Below are 15,003 nucleotides of genomic sequence, written 5' to 3'. Positions count from 1 at the left end.
GCCGCCATGATGGTTTCCGCCTCCCGTTCGTTGAGAGCGGGAAGATATGAAACCATCAGCGACTCGGTCCATCCGCTCACCTGGACAAATTCACCGCAAATCAGGCGCAAGCGAGAGCGCTGCGCAACGCAAATGATGCCCCGACCGGAAACCACTGGCTGCAGGAGGGATGTTAATAATCGAGGTATCGATTCATTCGAGGAACCGTTTCAGCCCCAGTTATTTTAGCAATTACCTATTTACAGTTTAACAAATATTTTTTTAAAAAATGACAAATTAAGTGGAGATTTTGTTTCCTTTCTCCTGCTTATTGCAAAGCTAACATTTCTAGAGTAGAGGCGCCTCAGTGCTGTAGTCCCGTTTGGATCCGGATGTTGTCACAGTGACGGTGGTTTCCGAGCGGACCCCTGGTGGCTGCGCCGGGAAGCAGAAGCGGGGAGCTTAGCGCGTCCGGCAGTGGGAGGCGACAGCCTGCGCTCCCAGCCCCGCCGCCTCCAGCAGAGCTGCTGGCTGTTTGTTGTGATCGGAGGAAGGCAGCAAATTGTCCCAGAAAACACCAGCGACAGCAATAAAGCATGGAAGAGGAGAGCAGGAGGAAGATGAAGGAGAAGTTTGGCCTGAGGAGGGACATCTTGAAGGAGTTCCTGGCGGAGTTCTTGGGGATTTTTGTCCTGATCGTGAGTATCGCTGCTCCCTCCTTGTGCACCTGTCGCCCAGCTTAAACAGCCGCTCTAAAGCCGCTAATAAGAGTCTCTGCTGTCCCTCAAATGCCTCTGCAGGCAGACAACTGGAGGCTCTCTGAGGACAAGATGCAACTAATGTCACTTTTAGGGGCTTTTCCCTCACATGTAATGTTTCTTAAAGCTTCAAGGTTGTGAAAAAGTAGATAATTGCTGAAGTTGATCAACTGGTATGCAGAGCAGCACTGTGGCACCTTCCAGTAGAGAGTCCCAGCCTCCACCTGAAACCCTCTGAGCTGCAGCTGTCACCTCAAAGAGGAGAAAAAAAAGTCTGCTTTAATGTCTGGGACGGCCCATCAGAGGGGCGATGCATCTTCCACAACAACCCTCTTTACTTGTGGATGACTGCTTCCACCCCAGCCCTCTAAATTACTTGTGCCTTTTACCTAATAAGTGAGGGATTAATTATTGTTTTGAGCTCCAGCTTGGACAAATTGTCTGTGGCAGTCAGAGGCTGTTTGTGGACAAGAGGGCTAGTGTTAATGGTGAGCTTAATTGGAATGATTAGAAACAATGAGGCTTTTCTAGCTGCGCTCTTTGTGTTTTTGTTCTTGTCTGTGTCCCAGCTCTTTGGATGCGGTTCAGTGGCCCAGACGGTGCTGAGTAAAGGGGCTCTGGGAGAGCCGCTCACCATCCACGCCGGTTTCACCCTGGGAGTCATGATGGCCGTCTACGTGGCGGGGGGAGTGTCAGGTAAGAGACGCGTCGGATTCTCCTGGTCCACTTTGACGGCTGGCAGGTCAAATGTAGAAGAAGAAATATTAAAATTCTTCCATTTTCTCGACCAAAACTGTTTACGTTCCCCAGTTTAACAGATAAATTGGTGTCACTTTACACCTGGAGAAAAAGCTGCGCTCACTGCAAACATTTGTTTCTGATTCACTTACTCGTATTATTTTAACAACATATATAGATCGTTTTCCTCGTACTATTTTTTTTATTTTATTGTTGTTTTTGTGCAGCACTTTGGTGCAGTTTGAAACTAGTGCAATATAAATAAATTTGACATCGACATGTAAACGTTTGTTGATGGTTTTTAAAAGTTTCCTCCAAGGAGGCATTAATCAGACTGTTAGTTTCTGCAGTGACAAATCCGTTATGATGACAAAAACAGGCAAAATAGTGTAATCTGATCATTGGAAAAAGTAGGACTCTGGTAAAAACAAAAACAAAAAAGAATTAAGGTAGTCCAGGTTTTGTTTGTGACATTTAAAAAATGACAGTTCTCATTTTCACATTTGTAAATTCTTGCAGTAATTTGCGTTTTAAGACCCTATGAAGTAGATAAACAGGTATAAATATCGGGCGGGGTAAAATATAATGGTGCAGTTTAAATTAATTCTGTCCTTTTTTGATCCTGCAAACATTTCAGTTTTTGAGTTTTTAGTTTCTGGCAGTGAGAAGAAATGCTTTAATGTTTTGACTTTGAAAAATGTTTAATTATCCTCAAAGTATCTTTGCTGCAAACTTACATGAACACTTCAAAAAGTAATTTCAGAGGTTGTTAAATGTTAGGAATTGAAATTATTACACATTGAATAAAGCGTATCAGTTTGTAAATCCAAAACTGCATTTTGATTATAATCCCATTTCAGTGTATTTAACCTTTACCAAGTCAATACATTTTTTTTTGCTCAAAATGATGATCAATAATTAGTTTGAATTGAGGTGTTTTAGTTGCACAAATACATTTATTTAATTGATTGTAATTTGACTAATTTGGTTTTTACACTTGTATAATTTTTATTCAGAAATGTGGATTAATTCTGCAGCAGCAAAACGTGTCTTTATCCTGAGACACAACAGTGGTGAGAACAATATTTATTCTTTATTCAGACGGGTTACTGAATCTCTCTAGCAAAAAGAAAACCCCACATTTTTTAAAATCACTTTATTTGTTATGACTGTGTAGAGATAATGGTATAATAATTATTTGTACTCCTGCCAGCTTTACATTTAATGTTGCTGCCATTAAACCAAGAAGTTTATTTCTGCTAAAAAATGTCTCTTAAAAGTGATAAAACATCAAAAGTAATTGTCTGGGTGTATTTACATTTATACGCATATAAAAATAAATTCAATGCCACAAATTGATTTTACACGTCTCAGAAATCAGCTCAGAGGAGTCGCAACACTCCGACCGCGCTTCATTTCTGCTCAGCAGCTTTTCTGCAGGCCTCCGCGGTTACTTTAGCAACAAGGCTTTGGTGATGAAGCTGAAGTCTTTGAGACCGGAAGGCCTCTGTGCCAACATCCTGATCTCAGGTTTCTGCCGCTTCGAAAGATAAAATAGAAATAAAAAAGCTTTTTACCAAAATCAGCAGCCACATTTTCTCAACTAAAGCTGCATTTTCTTCAACAGCAGCAAAAACCTGTGGCATATTTTTAAATTATTTGGAGTATTTCTAATATGTTGGCTCTTATTTGTTCTTCTAGTAAACCTTCTTTAATACTTTTTTTTGTGTGTGAGGCGTTTGTTTCTGTCTGGTTTGGGAAGCTGAGAGGTTTGATGATGTGCAACAAGGCGTTGTTGTTGTTTTTTTTACAACTTAGAGCATCTTATTAGCATTGCAAAAGATCCGGTAATGTCTAAACCAAGACCCCAAATCCCAGGGGAGCTGAAGGAGGAGGCTTCATGGACGCAGCAGAGCAGGACCAATGAAAAGAGAGAGAGAGAGAGGAGGAGGAAGTTCGAACCGGAACTTCCTGTGGTCGTAACATGCTCAGATCATTTCCAACGTCTCCGTCATACGGCCAGACAAGAACGGATGTTGTCACCCAGAACGTGGGCTGTTAACACTTTCACAACAACAGTCTTCAGTCAGAGGCCTCTTCAGATTCGTTGTGAGACTGACTGCTGGCAGACATCCTTCCATAACGACTAAAGATATGTGGGCAAATCAAGCTACGACAGCAATGCACTTCAATTTAAGTATTTCTTAATTTTAATAACACAAACCACAGTACATAGTACATCAGGGGTCAGAGGTAAAGCAGAGACTTTGTCAGTGAAGTAGTGGTGGGAATTTAACTACCAAGAGTTAAGAGACAAACGTTCAAGATGGCCGCATGAAGATTCTAAGAAGCAGAAGTTTAATAGACCGCAAGTCATTTTTTGATATAATTAAGGCAGAAAGTATGGGATTTTCTTTATTTACTTTTTGTGATTTACAGTTTATATAGTCAAACAGCAAAACACAGACATTAAATATACCTAATATTGTTTGATGAAAATGGTGTCAATTGTGATACTTTAAGTATATAGAAATATTTTATTTACAAGTACATGAATTTTCAGAGTTCATATATATATATATAGTTTCAATATTAAACATTAATCTATTCAGACTTTAATACACTTATAAATATATTATGATTATTACTATTATAGTCAGCCTATAGCAATATAAAATTACAATAACTTGGTATATATATTTATAGAGAGAGAGAGAGATCAGTTAAAATGATCATTTTCTCTGATTTTACGTTTTATAGGTACATGTTTCAGTGAAATAAACATTGTTCTTTAATTCTATGAACAACTGTCTCTGAAATTCAAAGCAAAACTGTAGCGTTTATTTGCATAAAAAGATAAACAGTCAAAATAACAAAAAAAGATCCAGAGCTTCCTGTCCTGTTCATTTAGAGACAATACTGATGTTTTAACTCAGGAAGAGTTTAGAAATCAACATTAGGTGGAGCAGCCAGGAGGTTTTCAGTGGGGTTCAGTGAAGTGGATCCATATTCTGTGGTATAAAAATCATTAGCATGGCTAAAGCTGATCACGGTCCACCTGGTTAGTCTGAATAATAATGATTATTATATCTTTTTTTTTTCTTGAGGTAAAATCAAGATAATAAAAAATCTACATGAACAAGTAGAAAATAAAATTTCACTCCACTTTCATGACGGTTCTGTGTTTTACAGAATCATTTATGACTTTTACGGTTGGTGTATGTTTCTCTCTTTGGGGTAAATCTTCAGATTAACAGGAGATTAAGCCATGAATCGACGCTGGAGACGAATGTTGTGATTTTTCAACAGTCGGCTCCCTATTAAGAGCAGCTTGGAGACTTCAGAAGAATAGCAGAAGAGCCAGAGGACAGAGAGGTTAATATATGGAAAGCTTTTGCTGCATGACTGGGCCATTTGGTCCGCAGCTTGGTGGGAAGCTTCTGTCCAACGACATCTCTGAAGATGATCGTAGGTATTGGACTAATGAGCTTTACAGGGGCATGGGTCTGTGGAGATGAGGGGGGGTCAGGTGTGACAAGCCCGGCTCTCTGGGCTTCCCTGGCAGCGCGGCCCCATAGGAGAAGAAAACACAATTGATATCACTTTGTAGTCGGCAGATTTTAGCTGACAGTGTACGGTAAGTGTGACACATCATGGTCACTCTAATGACCTGCAGTCTACGTGTGCCTTAAGCAGATTCAGGCAGATTATGTCAGAAGCAATTCGGGCAGGCCGGGCCGGCTGCTTGTCGTGGCCGGTGTTTGTGAACAGGATTGGGAGATTAACAATGGGCGCATGGCTGATACCCCCCAGTGGTGTTACCCCAGAGAGGTCAAAGCCAAGATCCCAGAGTGTTAAATAAATGACCCCACACTTGGTAACAATTGGCTGGAATGTGCTCAACACTTTGCTTCAGGACAAAATATGGGAAAACAGATCTGAGGGAGCACAAACCCAGCAGAGTGAGCCGGAAAATGTTGGGTGAACGGGAGAGGTTTGGTGATGACTGCATGAATCTGCAGCCCACTAAGGTCTGATCTGCAAAACTTTGTGAATTTCAATGGTGCAAAAACTAAGAGAAAGTCAAAATGGAAGAGCTGGTGGGGAAAAAAACTACGTCCATCAGCGCTGCTTGCAAGAATCAAAGCAGATTTTATAGAAAGTAGCTACATTTACTCGGTTACATTGAAACATGTAATTTTTAGGAATATATGTTCTGCTCTGTTTACTTTTACTTGGGTTCTCCACCCACTGAGCGTAATTTCACTGGATGAAGAAGAAGCGTATTTTACCCAGGAAGACACACACACACACACACACACACACCTGCAGTTTCATATTATTTTTTTTTCTTTTTTTGTAATTATGTTATTTATATGAATTATTTTCAATTTGACCTTTAAAATGTTCATATATTTTATATTTTGTTCCATCTAATAATGTTATTTTTACATATTAAATAATTTTGTTTTCACTAGTTACTCAGTTCTTGAGAAGCTTTTTTACTCCTACTTGAATATTTTTTCATTTGTAATTATACTTAGTAATAATATGTACTGCATAACTAGTGCTACTCTTACTTGCTAACTCCGATTATAAGTGCATCAAATTGGGAAATTTGCTTCCTTAAAGTTAAAATCAGTAAAAGTAGAAAAAAAATCTCAAAAATCTGGTGGCAGCATGACTTCAGTTTTTAAATACAACAAAAAACTCTGTAAAAAAATCACTTTTAAAATGAGCAAATATCTGTTTTTTTTTCTGAGTTTTTGTTGTATGAAAATATGAGTCGTTTTAAAAACCTTTACGTTTTTCGCTGTCACTTTAAGATGCTGAAGTGTCTTGGTTCTTCAGGAGCCCATGTGAACCCGGCTGTTTCTCTGGCCATGGTGATTCTGGGGAAGCTGCCTCTGAGGAAGTTCCCCGTCTACGCGGTGGCGCAGTTCCTCGGAGCATTCGCTGGTTCCTGCGCCGTCTTTGGCTTGTATTACGGTGAGCTTAAATGTCAGAAAGTGTGGCAAAACAAAGAGCAGAGGCGTTTCCCCCAGAGTATTACAAGCCTGGCGGGCCACCAGGCTTTACTTCTGCCCCCATCAGGCTAAACATTGCTTATTTACTGAAGTCTTTTTGAAATGTTTGCATTTTTTAAGACTTTATTGCTGGTCTTCAGGTATTAATATTCACATAATTATCAAGTGATATTTTAAATTTCCTGTGAACTTTAAGCATTTTTAACTCAAAAACATGACAGGCCGCTGGATGAACAACCATCCTACCATCCAACCGCCAGACTTAGCAAGTTTTCTGGGGGAAGCTTTGAACGTCCCAATATTTTAAGTCTATTTTTTATTTTTATTTTTTAACATGTGGTGGTTAATTTTTCTCTCCTCAGATGCTTTGATGGACTATACCGGTGGAGATCTTGTAGTTACTGGTGAAAATGCAACAGCCAACATTTTTGCTTCTTATCCTGCAAAACATCTGTCGGTGCTAAACGGGTTTGTTGACCAGGTGAAGTTAAAAATGTGTATTTCTGATTGTGATCGTCTCAGATTAAAGAAATTTCTGATAATGTTTTTTGAATTACACAGGTTCGAAGTGAATATTGTTATGTTTGTTTTAACTTAACGTGGTGTTACGTTTGTGGGATAATGTATCCAGTGGATAAGCTGACAACTCGAGTTACGTCAATCTGCTATTTGAAAGAAAAGTGTTTTAGATTTCATCCAAAATTTGTTTCACTGGCTTTTAGATGCCAAAAGATCCAATTAAACAAAAACAAAAAAATAGAAATGACAAAGACAAAACAGGATTTTGGAGAAAATAAATAGTCAATTCAAGTTAAAGTGGCCTTTACATTTTGTAAAATTGAGTACAAACGCTAAAAATATATATATATATATTTTTGCTTTATTTTCTTTTGACATCTTCATACAGTGAAATACTTTTGATGAATCCTAACTTTAATTTTATTTTTTAAATACTGACACCACACTTGTTGGTCATTTTAACTCCTGCAGGTGTTTCCAGCTCTTTGGGAGAAAAATAATTTATTTCAATATTTAATTTAAAAACTGAACCTATCCATAATGGACAGGTTTCAAGTCCTGCTACAAAGTTTAAATATTTAGAAGCTGTTAGAAATACTCTAATATTTTCTGGTAGATGAATTTGGATAATGATTAGTGAGGAGAAAAAAATATCCAAAAGTCACAAATGTATTTAAAGGGATTTTTTTCAGTGTAAAGACAATATTACTGCGATAAAGATACATTTACCTGAAGTCTTTTTACACATCTTTACCAGGACGGAGGCAGATTTAATGTGTACAAATGTTTTTAAGATGTTTTGTGCATTTGATGTGATATTTAAACTATTTTAAAACTTGCAGAAAACAAATTTATTTAAAAATGAAAACCCTGGATTTGGCACAGACCTGAGAAAGGTTTTAGTGTCTCAACACAATACTAAACTGCAACAGTTTAGTTGCTTGAATTAAGGTTCCTTAAGGAACAAAAATAATTTCCTTTGTACTCATGTCATAAACGTTGGAATAATTTTGCTAATTAATCTTTTAAATGTTTTCTAGAGTTGGAGATTCTGAAATTTGGTGTCGTGAGGGAAAGAAATCCAGCAAATTGTCATTTATACCGATAAAAGAAACAGACTTTAAATTTAACAACATACAGTTGATGCAGATTGTGGAACAAATACATAGATCTATATATCAGGGAACAGTTTTAAAGGGGCAATATTACGTAAAATATATTTTTTTGCTTCATATCTTATTATAAATCAAAACATACCTGGAGTTTTCTTTCATGCATATTTGAGAAATCCTTTAATCTCCATGGCAACCATTCAGCTGTGCAAAACACCTGGGTGGACCAAGCTCCGCCTCTCAAACTCTGCTCCTTCAGACTAGCCAGCAGCAATTAGCAAACACCTGGTGGAACCGTGCAGCCGGTCTTAAAATGAGCTGCTTCTCAGAGTAACGCTGGTAAAAAAAAAATGTGGTTAAAGGGTTAATAGAGGAGTCATGACTTCTTGAAGGCGGAGTGTCAGAGAGTTTTAAAGAGACACAGACCTGATTTCAAGATAAAGTTGAATCAGGATCTCAAATTTGATTCTATAACATCTTAAAGTAACAGTTACTTGACTGTACCATAAAATGACACTGTGGCAGGAAAATCCACGATTGTGGCCCTTGAAGCCGTCTCATGCAGCGTGAAACAGGAATAGAGAGCCCCTAATAGGCTTAGAAAAACACAGGTCGGAGGTCATTGCAGCAGATGAGAGGACTCAAAAACTTCCTCTCAAGAAGCAAATGCAGCAGCTAAAGCAAACCCAGAGGCAGGGATGGGGGAGCGTTCTGCTCCAAAGCCTGCGCCACAGCAGTGCTCGATCGAAAGACCCAAAACAAAGTCATTGTTTTTTTCCTTTCCTGATACTCAGAACAATGTTTTAATAATTAGCCGATGCGTCTTCTGCTTTGGAAGGTCATTGCCACCGGAGCGCTGGTCCTGTGCATCCTGGCCATCACCGACAGGAAGAACATCGGCGCTCCAAAAGGCATGGAGCCGCTCTGCATCGGCCTGACCATCATGGCCATCGGCGTCTCCATGGGTCTGAACTGCGGCTATCCCATAAACCCGGCCCGAGATCTCGGCCCGAGGCTCTTCACCGCTGTGGCCGGCTGGGGCATGGAGGTCTTCAGGTAGTTCAGGTCTTTATTAGTGAGAAAAAGCTTCAAAACTCATAGAAACTGGTGAAAATCTGGTCTTTGGTCTTCTCTACGGAGCACTGTTTCTGTTCCTGTCCAATCTGAATTAATATTTTAAACACAATACATGTTTAAAAGGAACAGTTTCTCCCACATATAAATATAAAATATTTAAAAGTTCATTTCAAAAATAGAACCACTGCATTTTCCTTAGACTCGAACGCCAAAGCTGCACGCAACATCTTCAATATTTCAACTCTTCTTCAACTCAAATATTAATTAGCTAAGGGCCAAAAAATAAAAAAATTAATACAGCTCGCTATTAATTTTTTAAAGTTTAAGACATGTAACATGGCTCCAGTTCTGGGATGAGATTTTATATATAAGGCGGACAAAGAAGCAACGGTTTCTGTTTGAGACGCTTCTTAACAGAAACAGCCATAAAAAGCAAGTTTAAAATGGAGAAAATGCAGTGGATTCGAAATATCTGATCAAATTTAAATAATAACTATTCTAAATATTAAAGTAATAATAATTTATTGAAACGAACAAACAGTTTGTTACAGCAGACATCGAGTACAAAATTGTCCAAACTGACCACAGATTTAAATGAAAATCCGTGCAGAGATCCTCAGTTTGTTTTTGAAATACTAAAATATTGCTTTTTAAGGCTTTGTTCTGTTTTTCCAGCTTTAAAAGCCCTGCTGAGTTTTTTTTTTTTTTAGTTTTCCTGAACACCTTCTCAGTCCAGTTTAAAGTTTTAATTCAGAGCCAAACTGGTGTGATCGACATTCCTGCGGCCGCCTGGTCGGGCTCAGTGCCGGGATGGTTGGTAAATACGTTTTGTGCCTTTGCCCTCGGTGGCCGTCATCCTTGACCCCGCTCTGGACCAATCTGTTTAACCCCTGCCCCTGAAAGCGTCTGTGCACGTCGCTGCTTAGAGGCATTGAGACAGACTGCCATGGTTGTCAAACGGAGAACAAAACGCTGCTAGAACGTCCAGACCGGTGCAGTAATAAGGCTGCTCAGTTAATCTCAGGATGTGTGAAAGCTGCAGCTTTTTGTGTTTTATTTTTAATCTAGTTTGAAAATGATACTGAAACCTAAATACAATATGGGAGATGTTGCTCCAGAGATGTTGCTCCAGATGTGGATCCTTCAGCTGTAAATGGATTTACTGGTGTAAAATGTTTGAATTTCATGCATTTACAGCATCCTGGCGAGTTTATTACAGTCAACTAAAACTAACAAAATAACAAAACTGAAAATAAATATTTTTGACTGGAAAAAAACAAACAAATGAAAAGTAACTGGAACTATAGAGTAGGTAAAACTAATGTTAACATACTGAAATTATAGATATAATATTCTTTAATGTTAATGAATCTAATTATTATCCTTTTGAACTGATGTGAAATTTGTTCATTTTTTGCCCCACAAAAGCAGTTCATGTGATCATTACGTTACTTCATGCTCCTCCAGGTGGCGCTGTCCGATGGCAGCAAAGGTTTGGAGAAGACCTGTCACTTTGTTCAACAATAATTTAATAAGTTTTTTGAAAATCGTATCTTGTTACGCAATCGATGCATACGCAATCACAATGCTTTGCCATTTTTGTGTTCTGCACCTCAAAATTAACCAAATTTAGAAAATAAAATACTCATTTCTACTATAATAAAAACCAAGCTGAAACTAAATATTTAACTAATAACTAGAAACAAAAACTCAATGACATAAAACTGAGCTGTCATGAAAATATTGCATCCTTGTGTCCCACCATGATAATTACAGGTTATTTGTTTTTCTTTGCTCAGTTGTGACCCAGAGAGAGTTTTCGTCTCCTGAGCTGATCAGTAGATTTAAGTCTCTAATCCAGGCGTCTGCCGCCTCCAGCTTCCTAACGGAGAGACTCAGTCTAGTTCAGGCTACTGTTTACGTCTGTCCATCGATCCTTTTGCCTCCATTAACGGCCCACACCATGACACCGGCCTGCCGTGCTCTGTAATCTCAGTAAACGACTCAGAATAAGAGCGAGGACAACATGCAGAGGACTGTCCTGTAATCCACGATAAACAATGTGCTTTTTGAATGTGGATTTTTATTGTATATAATACTGGAGTTTAGCTGCTTTTCACACATTGTATATAAAACAATCAACAGTCTGCTGAAATCTGCTACAGAAACAAATCAAACTGATTGATTAAAGTAAAATTAACCCAACTGTTCCCTGATTTATTTAAAAAATGTAAACTTTGAGATGTTGCCTTTGTTCCCCCAATGAAAATTTTACTTAAAAGGCACAACCTTCTAAATAAACGACATGTAAAAGTGGTTGAAAGTGAAAGTTGTCGACACATCAGGACGTTTACTGGGGATTTTCTGCATTAATTTATATTTTGCTCCTTCATGCTGTTACTTTTAAGCAGGGGTGCTCAAAAATTAACTCAAGAACAACCCCACTTTAAAATGAAAATAACTTTTCTCAAAAGAAAACTTGATTAACACATCTGTGAAAAGGTGGTGTAAAGACAAAATCAATGAACATTTAAAATAAGGAAAATGACAAGAATTAACTAAAAACAACAAGACAAAAATAAAGAAAGAAAAAACCTCACTGTGTGTCAAATGCCTAGGAATAAAAATGTGTTTTAAGGAGTTTTTCCAAACACAAATCCATGTGCTACAACGGCCTAGTCAAAGTCCACACACAAATACAATTGAGATCCTGGAGCAAAACTTCAGATGTTAATGGATATTCTCCATACAAACTCACTGAGGTTAAATTATTTTAGAGAAATAAAAAATATTCTTAACTAGATGTGAAAGAGCAAAGTATTATTGTTGAAGAACTTCAGCACACGTCACACTTTGACACCAAACCGTTTATACGTTTCCTTTTTTTATTCACAATTAGCAGTTTGACTGTCAAAGTGTTTAGTTTAATAGACTTTTATGATTCGACAAAATTCTGCCAGAGTCAAAAGTAAACTCTTTTCGCCTCGGATAAAGTTCACAGAACGGTGAGAATCAGCTAGTTAAACAGTTTGTTGGGTTAGCCGGAGCTGAATGATGGTGTCCTGTGTGCAGAGCGGGAGGCTGCTGGTGGTGGATCCCTGTGGCCGGGCCCATGGTGGGCGGAGCGGTCGGAGCCGGGATTTACTTTCTCTTCATCGACTTGCACCAACCTGAGCCGCAGAAACAGGACGGCAACGACGTTCAGGACAAATATGAAATCATTACCATGACTTAAAGGAAAACCAACCGAGCATCAATTTCTCAGTAACAGCAGGAAAGAAATATCCAAAATATATTTCACTAGTTGGACTCATGTCTCTCATAAATGACAAATTGTGCACATTCCAGGTTTTTTTCAAAGTAATTGGCTAAAATATATTTTCCTGCGGAACGTTTTGTATTCGGATAAATAATAGCCATGCAATATTAACATGAAATGTAGTAGTGAAATGTGAACATTTACTGTGAAAATTTAGCTTTTTCCACTTTTTCATGAACTTTCTTGGGGGGAAGAAGAGTGACTTTCTTCTTTTTTTACTTTTGCATGCTTGTAAAAATGTGCTTTGGTTTGAAGTATTAGAGCTTTTATATTATCTACACAGACAATCCAGCCTTAAATAATTTGCAGAGTATTACTTAAAGCTTAAGATGGTGTCATTGTTATTGCTTTACAGATGCAGGGTACATTTCTATTTCAGGCCATCATTGCTTGCATCTTACCTGATTGGGAAGAGGATGTGGATTTAGGGTTTGATTTACTGAAGTCAGCTGGTTTAAAAATCACTGATTGAACAACGACAAGACCAGTAACACTGTTTGAAAGAGTAAAAACAGGAAATAAATTTGTTTCTTGATGAAAATATGATATAGACTGCTCCAACAATAAAGACTGAGCATGAATTTGTTTTACCAGAAAGCATTTAGTGTGATTTTACAGCAGCCCAGAGCTTGTCTAATGCACAAAGGCATTTAATTTAGATATTCTTTCTCAAAGCACATAAATATTTTCATATTTGGTCTGCTTATTATAAAGAAATGTAAAGTTTGGGGTCTTTAATTCACCATATCTTTGATTAAACGTTGTGTTAGATAACTGATTTGGACCAATGTGCAAGTTTCATTGTCTTGTGAACAGCAGGAGGAGAAACAGGAAGTGAAGTTTGTTGTGAACAAAAATATGTGGCATGCTAATAGAAGTTTTGTAGTCGATCTGTGCAGAATAAAAAGTTATTTTTTCACTTAAATTGTTTTTATTTCTCTTCATTTGTCTGAAAATAGAATGTAAAAAGTAAGGTATTTTCTTTTTACAAAATAAATCAGCTCTGACTTCTTAATCCACATTTTAAAAAATTGTAAAAACTTTTTTAATTAATTCCCAACAAATGGTTTAAACTTTACACACACTTTCATGTCCGCCAGGAGTTTCTTCAGCATGCAACCATTTTTCTTTGGGCACTAAGCCTACAAGTAAAATGTGTCATAATCATCTGTTTACACAAGAAGAAACCAACAGAGGTATGAATAGCGACAAAAGCGTGGGAAAAATTGACATTACTTTTATAATATCCCACAGGCAGTTTTAATGATGCGTTAACTTTTTGTTTAGATCAAGCTAAAACATTTGGACACTCCCATTAGAAATAGTCTTAAATAAATTAATTCAGCCTGTTTCTTTTATTCCTACCTAAGCCTTCGTCTCCCAAAAGACGCAGATGTTTCCTAACTCTTCCTTTCTGGTTGTGGTTTAAATAGAAGATAAAAAGAGGGAAAATTGATGTAACTTCATGGAGAATGCATGAAGATGGTTTGTGGTTCACAGGCTTTCCTTTCATGAACCTGCAGGGAGCGTCAGATGTGTATTTTTCCACATTCATGTTAGCATCTCTCATTCTGAAGCAAATTTGTGATTTAAGCTTCGTGTTTCAGCTGCGAACACGTTGGAGTTTAAACGCTTTATAACGCCCACAGAAAATAGTTAGAAAAGACAGTGAGGTCATCTGGGTCACTCAAAATGAGGATTTAAGAGCATCATTTATACTAAAGTCTCAAATATAGAAAGCTTGGTTAAGATGACATATGTCTGGACTTTGACTGGTCCACACATGAACATGCTTTGAACCTCTATCTGCATTGATCTGAAATGCAGCCCTTGCTGTACATCCAGGGTCATTGTCCTGCTGGAGGACGGTCCCAGTCTAAAGTCTTTTTCTGCCTCCAGCATGTTTTCCTCTGGGACTGAAATATATTAAGCTCAATCAGTTTTAAGCTCCTCCATCTTCTACAAAAAAAATACACACACACACACACACACAGTATGACAACATGGCCACCATGTTGCACCAAGGAAATGTTCAGGTTGATGTGGAGCGTTTAGGTTTGCACCATATATGGTATCTAACAAAAAACTGCATAGAAAAAATCTCACTTTACTGCTTTATGCGTTGATAAAAACCAACATTAGTTCGTTCACTAATGTTGGTTTTTATACTTAGACCAAATCATGCATGAGTGGGTTTTATTTACTTAATTAGCTGATTGGCTGTGCTGGACTTTTTCTTTTGGATGAGAGAATAGATTTCATATGCATGCCACACTTTTCAGAATTTTGTGAAATCTATTGAAAACTTTGTAAATTTACCTTTCTACTTTCCATTTGCACACTGCTCCGCATTGGTTTGTTACACAGAATATCAAAGTTTATGGGAAAGGTGGAGAAAACTGTAAAGGTAACAATGTATTTTCATGTGCCCGATTTATTAAGACGCTCACAATGATAACACCAAGCACCAGCCA

At 37.9% G+C, this 15,003-nt stretch overlaps 1 protein-coding gene across 1 annotated transcript; it reads left to right on the top strand.

Annotated features, from left to right (window-relative positions):
- Positions 1–470: 470 nt before the first annotated feature.
- Positions 471–13,454, top strand: aqp9b (aquaporin 9b). Its single transcript, XM_055036470.1, has 6 exons — positions 471–677; positions 1,307–1,433; positions 6,327–6,464; positions 6,865–6,983; positions 8,972–9,189; positions 12,283–13,454. Exons 1-6 carry the CDS (start codon positions 576–578, stop codon positions 12,443–12,445), a joined length of 867 nt encoding a protein of 288 aa, XP_054892445.1. The 5' UTR covers positions 471–575; the 3' UTR covers positions 12,446–13,454.
- The last annotated feature ends 1,549 nt before the right edge of the window (positions 13,455–15,003 follow it).

The sequence above is a fragment of the Poeciliopsis prolifica genome, unplaced genomic scaffold, assembly GCF_027474105.1.
Source record: "Poeciliopsis prolifica strain line A6 unplaced genomic scaffold, Auburn_PproV2 SCAFFOLD011, whole genome shotgun sequence".
Classification (NCBI taxonomy): Eukaryota; Metazoa; Chordata; class Actinopteri; order Cyprinodontiformes; family Poeciliidae; genus Poeciliopsis; species Poeciliopsis prolifica.
Note: the sequence above shows the minus strand (reverse complement) of the source record. Positions and strands in the feature narration are given on the sequence as shown.

What these genes read in the sequence shown, in the direction of transcription:
- aqp9b (XM_055036470.1), top strand. Translation starts at nt 576, where the DNA reads ATGGAAGAGGAGAGCAGGAGGAAGATGAAGGAGAAGTTTGGCCTGAGG. An exon ending in CGTCTTTGGCTTGTATTACG is followed by an intron (nt 6,465 to 6,864) that starts GTGAGCTTAAAT and finishes TTCTCTCCTCAG; the next exon opens with ATGCTTTGATGGACTATACC. An exon ending in TAAACGGGTTTGTTGACCAG is followed by an intron (nt 6,984 to 8,971) that starts GTGAAGTTAAAA and finishes CTGCTTTGGAAG; the next exon opens with GTCATTGCCACCGGAGCGCT.